The sequence below is a fragment of the Gavialis gangeticus genome, unplaced genomic scaffold (assembly GCF_001723915.1).
Source record: "Gavialis gangeticus isolate Ggan-Ray unplaced genomic scaffold, GavGan_comp1, whole genome shotgun sequence".
Taxonomy (NCBI): domain Eukaryota; kingdom Metazoa; phylum Chordata; order Crocodylia; family Gavialidae; genus Gavialis; species Gavialis gangeticus.
In genome coordinates, this window is record NW_017729004.1 from 52543760 (window position 1) to 52553730 (window position 9971).

At 42.2% G+C, this 9971-nt stretch overlaps 1 protein-coding gene across 4 annotated transcripts in view; it reads left to right on the forward strand.

Moving 5' to 3' along the window:
• Positions 1–9581, forward strand: part of STEAP2 (STEAP2 metalloreductase) — a 23831-nt gene extending 14250 nt beyond the window's left edge. The window contains exons 5-7 of one of the 4 annotated variants that reach the window (XR_002095835.1): positions 1816–1966; positions 4023–4217; positions 4254–4577. Coding sequence is in view for 3 of the 4 variants with exons in the window: in XM_019508382.1 (XP_019363927.1) it covers positions 9048–9332 (285 nt within the window). In the remaining variant the exon portion in view is untranslated. Of the gene's footprint in view, positions 1–1270; positions 1967–4022; positions 4223–4253; positions 4578–9047 lie in introns of those variants that run through there. The other 3 variants (XM_019508383.1, XM_019508382.1, XM_019508385.1) reach the window with 3 other exon arrangements.
• The last annotated feature ends 390 nt before the right edge of the window (positions 9582–9971 follow it).

Consider the following 9971-nt stretch of genomic DNA (forward strand, 5'->3'; position numbering starts at 1 on the left):
TTTTTTTTTTTTTTTTTTTTTGACCCTGACTGAGGAAGGGATTATATGGTTATTTCATATTGTTGTGACTGCCCTCTTAGTTTTTCTTCTTCAGGAGCTCTCTGTCTGGGATGGTTCTAGAGCTGTCATCCCATATGTAGGTATGAATTCCATCAGTAAACTATGCAGTTTATATCTTCTTTTTTACCCTGTACCCAAATTTCCAAATTTGGACCTCAAATCACAGGATAGAAAAGTACATGCAGACAAATAATTACATAATTGTTCTGTGGTTTTATGGCATGGCATACTATACTGTAGTTATTTACACTGTAATAAAAATCCAGCCTTCACACACAGCTCTGACTGGGTGAAGCAAGCATTCATAGAATAGCTGTGTGCCCCTTGACATTGCATCACGTACTAAAGAGGATTTAGACAATTCTGTTTTTAATGATTATTTCTATCACCATTGTTTAGCCTGTAATGGCAATAGTGATTTAAACATGGGGGCATTTCTTTAGGATGAATAACCAACTAAATTTTAAGGATCTAAGCTACTACTTAGGACTTTAGACGCTTCCCAACTAGCCAGACCAACACAGTTACAACCAACCTCCCAACTATCCATTAATGCTTAAGAAAAGCCCTGTGCTTCAATCTTTATTTCATAATAACTGATTTTATAAGGATCAGTTTGCCAAAAAAATGGAGTTTTCCTTTCAAAACCAGTTGCATAATGATTTATGTTCCAGTATCATACAGAGTGCATAAGCAGAGTATGATTTTAAAAAAGCAGTGCCTAGTAGAGCTTTTTCTTTACCACTGTAGTACAGTACTATAAAGAAAATTATGTTAATCCTGGCTGAAGTCCGAGGCATGAGCAAGTACTAGTTATCTAAATGTGGCTTTTCTGGAGGTGATGGTTGAGCAGCATGGCAGTAACTTTACTCCTGGAGCTTTCCAAAGCAAAGACTGCTGCACACCTCCCCTCCACATTATGGATAACCATTATTACAATAGGCATAGCCAGTCTCTGACCTCAGTGTTCCCCGTCCTGGGAGCCATACAACAGGGAAGACCCCATTACTTACTAGTTATACTGAGTGTGGCTTTCTTCTAGTGGAGGCCTAGTCTACACTGCAATATTGTACCAGTAAACCATGCCTTATGTCAACTTCCTTTGCATGGATTCAGAATCATTCTGTAAAAGCCTTAACTTACCTTGGTCAAATTAAGCTGCCTCTGTGAATAGCATAAATTCTGTAATATTACTGTTCTTCCACTACAGTGATGATGAACCTAAACTGTCTGATATCTACCAGTGCAAAAAGTCCTTCAGCCTAAATCCCATAACTAAAGACAGTTCTGGTCCCAGTTGTGAACTTTGCTTCCCAGGGAGGGGTCACAGTGTGGAATTTTAAAATTCCTAGTATGCTTTGTAAGTATCTTACTTCTGGTTGACCCACTGCTGTGAACACACTTTTGCTATCATAGCACACAGCTATGGCACCAGATAAGGCTATGATGCAAAAAAGTTCAGGCAAGTCTCATGCTGTAGCACAGTCTAGGAAGTAAGTCTTGTATTCCCTTTCCTAATAAAGAGGAGCAGTGCAAAGCAGGCTGTAGAGTGGCCTTAGGAATTGAGGTGCTTAGGTGGACACTGCAAGAGACATGCAAAAACTGGGTGTGCAACAATGAAGGGCAAAGGTGAAAGATCTGCAGCAATTGTACCAAAAGGCAAAAAGGCCAACAGATAACTTGGAGCTGCTCAGCATTCTAGCTCCTACTCAGCAGTGCTGGATGACATACTGAGCAGGGACCCTACTACTGCACTGTGAATGGCAGCAGGCAGATTGCAGTGTCCAGGGAAAGGAACCACAGAACTGTACAGGAGAAGAGAAAGAGATGATGAAGACTGTGTGGAGAACCAGTAACTCACGAAGAGCTGCTGAACCAGACTCAGGCTGAGAGAAATGGAAATCAGGTTGGTGTAGTAACACTTTTTTTCTTTTACTTCATTAATTGGCTCCAAAACTTCCCCTGATTACCATTCATTCCCTTCTGAAAATGGGGTTGGATGCACATGGGCCAGGCATTGCCTTTTGAAGTTGCTAGTTGTATTTCAAGAACATGAATTGGCAGTAATAAGCAAAATAAGAGAGAAACTACTTGAATCGCCCCTAAACATTTTGAAATGTTTCCTTTTGCAAGGGCAGGCAGAATTTCTAGCAACCTAAATTAATACATTGCAAACAGGAAAAGAAATCCACTGAAACCAATACCTGATCACACAAACAAAGTATGTCGAAAATTTAAAATAATGCTTGCAAGCAGTCCAGTAGCTGTTTGCTTAGACTAGGTGATATTTATGAATGGAACTATACAGTAAATACATCATATGAACATAAAAAAACACTGTGCTTTGTTTTTTCCAGTTTGAGTCTAAGTTCCGGTGGCATTACTTGCATGTTGTGTTCAGATTCTAGGAGTAGGAATAGGTAGATATTAGGGCTGTGCGAAATGGAAGTGTTCCATTTCAACTTCTGTTTCTATTCAAAATGGCTGTTCCTTTCCGTTCCATCAAAATGTTTTGGGCCCTGCACCCCTAGCTGCTGATAGGTAAAACTCGTGACATGGGTGCTTGTGCAACTGCTGCCTCTTGTCAGGCAGCAGGACTGAAACTAGGAATAATGGTCACAAACTCCTGGAAGATCGTTTCAGGCTCACTTCAGGCTCAGCATTAGGAAAAACTGCTTCTCAACTAGGGTGTCCAGACTGTGACCATTACTCCTAGTTTTCCCCAAGGGTGCCCTGGTGAGCAGTTGTTTACCGAGCCCTAGATGTATGCTTCTAATGTAGCGGTAAGCTGCTACCCTCTCAGCCTTTGCTTTTTCAGGCTGAAGAGTCCCAGGTCCCTCAGCCTTTCCTCATATGGCTTTCCGTGCAAGTCTGATTGTATGGGTAGCCCTTCTCTGGACTCTCTCTCTCGAGCTTTACCATGGTCTTGTTAAGGTGTGGAGCCCAGAACTGGATGCAGTACTCCAGCTGCAGTCTCACGAGTGCTGAGTAGAGCAGGAGAATCACTTCTTTGCAATGGTTTTGCTGGAGGTGCATCAATTGATGCATGCCACTGTACTGTTGGCCCTGCTGGCTACAGCATCGCACTGCCAGCTCATGTTCATACTGTGATCAATTATTACCCCCAGGTCTGTGGTGGCAAGTGATGGGGGATCTTCAGTCCTGCTGCCTGATGAGGCAGCAGTTGCACAAGCACCCATGTCACAAGTTTTGCCTGTCAGCAGCCAGAGGTGCATGGCCCCAGAACCCCCCTGCACCTATCTCCTTGACAGCTGGCAGGCTTTGTGGCCTCAGCAGGGGCTATCAGGCCTGCAGCTTTCAGCCTGCTGTGCCTTAACACACACAGTGTCACCCATGTCACGAGTTTTGCTTGTCCGCAGCTTCAGGTGCAGTTTCCCCAACCTCCCTGCACCTATCTCCTTGAAACTTAGCAGGCTTTGTGGCCTCCACAGGGGCTAGCATGCCTGCAGTTTTGACCCCACTATGGCTTAACACATACATGTGACACATGTTTGGCTCTCAAGACTTTGGGTTGCAGTTTCTCCAACCCCCCTGCACTTATCTTTTTGAAACTTGGCATACTTCATGCCCTCAGAAGCAGCTACCATTTTTGCAAGTTTCATCCAAGTCTGGCCAGAAATGACAAAGTTATAGGCTGTTTCATCCTTCCCCTGTATAGCCTATGGGCAAAATGTTGAAACAGCGAAATGTTTCGACTTGCCTTGTTTAGTTTCGAGGCTGTTTCAACCATATCTGTTCCATTTCAATTTTTCTGTTTTGACCTCGAAACAGCATTGAAACAAAACTGGTGGCAAAATTTTGCACAGCCCTAGTAGATGCATTTTGTTCCTGGTTTGGGGACTTCACTTTTAATTTGTTCATAGCCTGAGGCAATGGGGATGTTTTTTCTTATCCGCTAAGCCTTAAATCTGACTGTATCTGTTTGGTATGTTATTTGTCAGTGACCATGGCTAGGCTGTCCACAAGAGACACTCCATCCACACCAATTGAAACAGTGACTGTAATTAAAAGGAAGAAGAAATGGACCGGGAAAGACATTTTTCTTTGGGGGCATTTTTCAAGAGCACCTTGTTTAGGGTGTACACAACAAAAGATAAAGGGAATGCGTGCTGGAGGAAAAGCAGAAAGAACAAGAGGTACATTGGGAACCAAGACACCAGAAAGAACAAGAGGTACATTGGGAACCAAGACACCATGCAACTCCTAAAACAGATATTACAAAGCATGAAGGAGCAAAACAACCAGACTTGCATCCAGCAGCCATTGCATTGCATGGATAATTCTTTTTGGGACCTAAGGTATATAAACCCTTCCCACCAAGTGAATGGTATTCCTTCCACTCAATCCCAGTGGAACATAAGATGAATAGATGTGAATGTATGTACACTGATCTGCAATTCATTTACAAACGATCTGTATGTGACACTTTGTTTCCATTTTCAATATTTTAGAAGTATTTTGATGTATAGCACTGCTCAATAAAGTTACTTTTGTGACATGTATGATTTCTTTACTTTGTCTTTATAAACTTACCATGCAGCTCACAAAACAGAGTCACAAAATAGGTCAACAGTTCACCTATAACTTATGTACAAGTCAAATACAAAACATGCACAGAGGTGCACAAATTAATGTAAAGTTAGTACACTGCCTGACTAGACAGCACAATGTCCAAAGCTGCCTTTACGGCCTCTTTAAGCTGTACAGTGCCTCAGTGTGTTCTTACGTTTTGCTACATCTGGCAAACGGTCTTTCTACTTTCCTCTCTATCTTGTTAGTGAATTTCTCCTTTGTCTTTATAAATGTTGTAGGAAATGCAACATGGAGCATAAGAATAAAGATATTGGCTTATTGAGATGCAGCCTAGTCATGTGGCACCTTCTAGCATCCTTTCAGTCTACCAGATACATACTCCACAGTTCAGCCTTTCCTTGCTGCTGTTTCTGGATGACAGCTATCCCACCTTAAAGACTTTTCAGCATTAAACTGGTTATTTGCCTATTAATAGCAATCCAAGGTTTACAGGTTTCCATAATATAATTGCCACCTTTTTTTTCCACTGGCAAAACAGCCCTCATTTTGGAATGAGCTTAATACACAATTCTGGGAAGATGGATTTCCACCTTCAACATCTGCAGCTGTTGTGCAACTATTGATGATAATCTTAAATTTGATTTGTTATCCAGTCAAACTACTCAGTGCTTCTTTCAGAGGACTAGAAGTACCTCTTCTTTCTGTGTAGTGAGTCAGCTGCTATCTGCTGCATCAGTTCATTCATACTCTTCAGTTTTCTTATTTTCACTGCTGCACAACCAGTCATTATGAAGTTGTTTAAGGTCTGCAAGAGAATCAGCTATCTTATCAGACATAAGAACCCTTCTTCTGTTCATATCCATGTTTCTATCAGCAAGATGGCACTGAGTCTGAGAACTGGCACAAAGTACCTATGAGAATTTTGAAAACAGAAGATTTTTTTGCGTGGAATGGAGGGAACTGAACTGAACTCCAAGTTTCTGCAATTCACTGAGAAGTGCTAGTATCCCACATACTGCTGCAAAATCATGCCAAAGGGTTGCATAGGGGACAATACATATTTTTGCTGATGCAAAGCATTCTAGTGAAACTACAGTGTCAGCAGCTGTATGCCAGCATAAACACTACTGGTAAAATTTCTTTTACAGTGTGGGCATGGACTGACACTGTATGGAGAGCTTCCCTCTCCCCCCTCCCCAACCTTAGCTAAGGAGGTACCTAGTGTAGAAAGTGCAATCCAGAGGAAATGAACCTCAGAAAAGAAAATAACTTTATCTGACAAAAACATATACTCTGCCCCCATTATGATTTGGAGTTTAATTGTCAGACTTTCAGATATAATAGTAACATAACTGTTCTGCCAAAATCTTAGTCCTCTAATGTTTTTCAAACTACAGTGTTATTTAAAGCTGGAAAAAGTCTGTAAAGCATTTCATCATTGCTGACTTTCTCCAGTAATTATTATATCTCCTACAGCTGAGTCTGCTAAAGAAATCAGAGGTCTGATTCACTACTCTGCATGGTATTCTGTGTTTATTGTGTTGATTTGAAGTGGAGTGTCACCAGCATGAAACTGGTGTAATGCAATAGTGAGCCAGGCCAAATTACTTTTCAGAATATATGGCCACCCTGTGTGCACCTAGATATACCAACAGAGCAACTCAGAGGCATAGTTGTGTGGTTCTATGCTCCAAGTTGCAGCAAAACATGGGGTGGAAGCTGCAGGTGTGCTGGCAGCAGCTGGAGCAGCAGTATGCGGTCTGATTTCTGCTCCCCCTACCCAAAACTTGGTGCCCAAGGCTGGTGTCCCAGTTGACTCCCCTCCCCAGTTGCTGGAGGAACTGTTCCATTTTGTCTAGTTTCTTTGGGTCTTTTTGATTTTGTTTTCTTTAAATAAATGATTTAGCACATCTAAAATGTTGATGTATCCCTGGAAGTTGTTTTGTACAGAATCATGCATAGAAAATGGCAGCTTGCAAACACTGAAAAATCTGGTTCCACCCTTCTCTTCTTATGTCACTGAATCTCTCTCTCTCTCTCTCATAAGTTTAGCCTCCTTCATGAAGTTACACGAACCTCAGGTGGACTAAAATTAAATGTGTTTATGTTAATTCATTCTTCATGTTGTTCCTTTCTTTAATGAAGAAGAGAGAGGGTAGGTGTCTGCCTCTTTGTTTTCACTGGAGTTAAAAAAACCTTGGTAGCCAGTTACTTCTGGACTAGGGACAGAAGTTATACACAAACTGGTTTAAATGATCAGAAACTGCTTTAAACCTGTAACAGAACAGAAGTTCAGTGCACATAAACCAGTTTCAAAATGGCTGAAACCAGTTTGAGATGAACCTGGTTGAATGTAATATCAGACCTCACTAACTGAAGTCAAACTGGTTTGTGGAACTTCTGTCCCAGACCCCTCTCTGGTTCAAGTTAAATCAGCATCTCAACATGGTCTGCAACCCTTGGCTGGGTTGGGCTATCTGTTCCAGCTAAGCAGGGTTGGACCCCACACCCCTCTTCTCCCTGGCCAGAGTGCTATCACTGCTCCGGCTGGCTGAGAAGGGGGTGGGAGTATAAAACCCTGCTCTAGAATGCAGCTAGGTCTGCCTGGCAGGGGGGCAGCAGACTTTGCCAGGTGTCCCCAGCCCCCGCACTGCTCCCTGCCCCCTTACTGCTCCAGGGCAGGAGTGGGGGTGTGGCCAGATGCTGGTAACCTGTGGGGAAGGGGGGTTTAATCCCCCCATTGCAGGCAGCAGTGGCGTGGGTACTGACACAGCGCTGGCTGTGTCCCATGCTGAAGATCCCCTCAGGCAGGACCCACGCCACAGTGCCTGAGCCAAGTCCCTCAGAGGAGCGGTGAGCAGTCCTCAAAGCCAATGCATGTCCGGCCATGGGGAGGGGACAGGAGAGGAGGGATGCAGCTCAGCTGCAGGTGCGAAGTGGGGGTGGATCATGGAGGGCAAATTACAGAACCTGACTCACTGCTGCCTCCCACTGTGGCAGCGCAGCCCTAGGGAGTGGGGGTTAGCACCACCACCTCCAGCCCCACACGGGGGCTGCAGTTTGTAGGCAAACTGAACCTGGAGCATGGCTCCCCACCCCCTCCCACTCCTGGCAGCAGCGGTGGAGCAAACCATCTTGGCGGGTGCAAGTGAGGCACCTGTTGCCCCCTGATTGATCACAGCAGCACCAGGCGCTGCTTCCCCCTCTCCCTCCAGGCACACCCTGTCTGGGGCCTGTGCAAGCCTGTGTGGGTGTTTAAACCCCTTCCCAATCATACTCAGGCCTGCTGGGGCCTGGCCACACCTCCCCCTCATCTTAGTATCCCTCCTGCCAAGGGCTTGCTGTAGCACCCCCGCCCCTAGCTTCTGGCCTGAACCACTGCAGGCATGTGGCTGTATTTCCAGATTCAAAAGTGAATGCCTATTCACTTGCAAATTGGTTCAATCTATGCAGCTTAGACTAACCTGAAAAGATTGAATCAATTCAGGATTGGGCTTTTTGAATGTCTATATCTAGACTTCATGTGCTCCATCCTAAATGAATGATGATTCTATTCATTTTTTCCTAATGGAGTTAGACATGCCATCAGTTTTGGTGGTGAAAAGTTTCTCTTCATATAATACACTTCATGGTTAAAAGGACCACAGTCATTTTTAAGATAGTTTGGAAAGTTTAGAATGTGGGAAAATGCATTTAGACTGGAGTCTACAGAATACATGATGGGTTGATTGAACTCTAGTGTTTCATGGCCTCTCAGAATTTGAGTCTGGATCAGGTAGGGAGCACCACCCCTTTACTCCACATGTTCCCATTAGCCTCTGGGCAGGAAGGGCATGGAGAGAGGTGAGTAGTGGTCTCCGCTTTGACTGATCCTTCTATTTACCTGTTGAGCTGACGGTTATTAATGCAAGATGCACCCTTAAGATTGTCATGGTTAACTCACCCCTTTCTTTCCAGATAATGAGGGTTAGGAGGAGTCCTCAGGCCTCCTACACCACTGCACTGCTTGGTACTTGGGACTACATAGTGCAATCTAGTCCTATGTTCTCTGTTTAAAAAAAAAATCAGAACTCAAATCTGATATTGCAGCACACGTCTTACACTGATATTCTTCCATTAAATTCACAGGTATTACCCCTTGTTTACATCCATATGATTCAATTGACTTCTGTTAAATGAGAAGAATTTGGTCACTTCTTATCCTCAAATTTTAGATTTGCAAAGTACAGTTAAAAGTCAGGGGTGGCTTAGTTTTCAGCACATTTGAACCCAAGACCAGCCATATCACAGTTTTTAAATAATGTTATGGGATTTTTGGTTTTTAAAAAAAAGTTGAGCCTGGAAGAAATTTCAAAGTGGCATGCTCTAGTTTTCTAATAATTGATCAGATTTTAATTTCTGTTTCTTTTTCCTGTCTTTTTTCCTCCCAAAAGTCTACACTTGGATATGTCGCTCTGCTCATAAGTACTTTCCATGTATTAATTTATGGGTGGAAAAGAGCCTTTGAAGAGGAATACTACAGGTTTTATACACCACCAAACTTTGTTCTTGCCCTTGTTTTGCCTTGCGTTGTAATTCTAGGTAAGATCATTTTATTCCTCCCATGTATAAGCAGGAAACTGAGAAGAATTAGAAGAGGATGGGAAAAAAGCCAGGTTATGGAAGAAACAAGTGGGACTGTTCCACATGTCTCACCAGAAAGGGTAACAGTGATGTGATGACAACATAGAACTTATTAATACTATTATAGATGTTGCTGTTTCTGTTTTAAAACTTGTATTTTCATGACTTTGTATAACTGAAGTGTAAAACTTGCTATGGCTTGGCATATGATGCAAGCCCTTAAGTAAGGTATGAACAATTTATTTTTCCTCAGACAGCTACAAAAAATATTTTAGTTTTAAATTGCAAGAGGGCAAATGATATGAAGTCAGTATTTTTACTGCTGTTTTGCACATTGTCACAAAAAAGTTTATTTTTTATTAAAATCTTGCTTTCCAGACAGCGTTTCTTTAACTAAGAGTGTTACGTTCCAGACAGTGTTTTTTTAATAGCACATTTTCCAGATAGAGCTTCTTTTATTAAAACTGCACTTTTAGTTAGTGAATCCAGAATGTAGACTAATAGATTTCATTCATTTAGAAAACAAACAAACAAATGATGTGAAATAATGCAGATTAATTTGTAAAGTCTTATTGGACATGTGTAGTACATTTATTTGTGTAGCTTGACAAGGATTTTTCATCTTTACATTACTTGAATATGTAATAAAAAATTGAAATTATGTTCTAATGATGCATATTGTAACTAAATGGAATAGCACATTTTATATATATATATATATATATATATATATA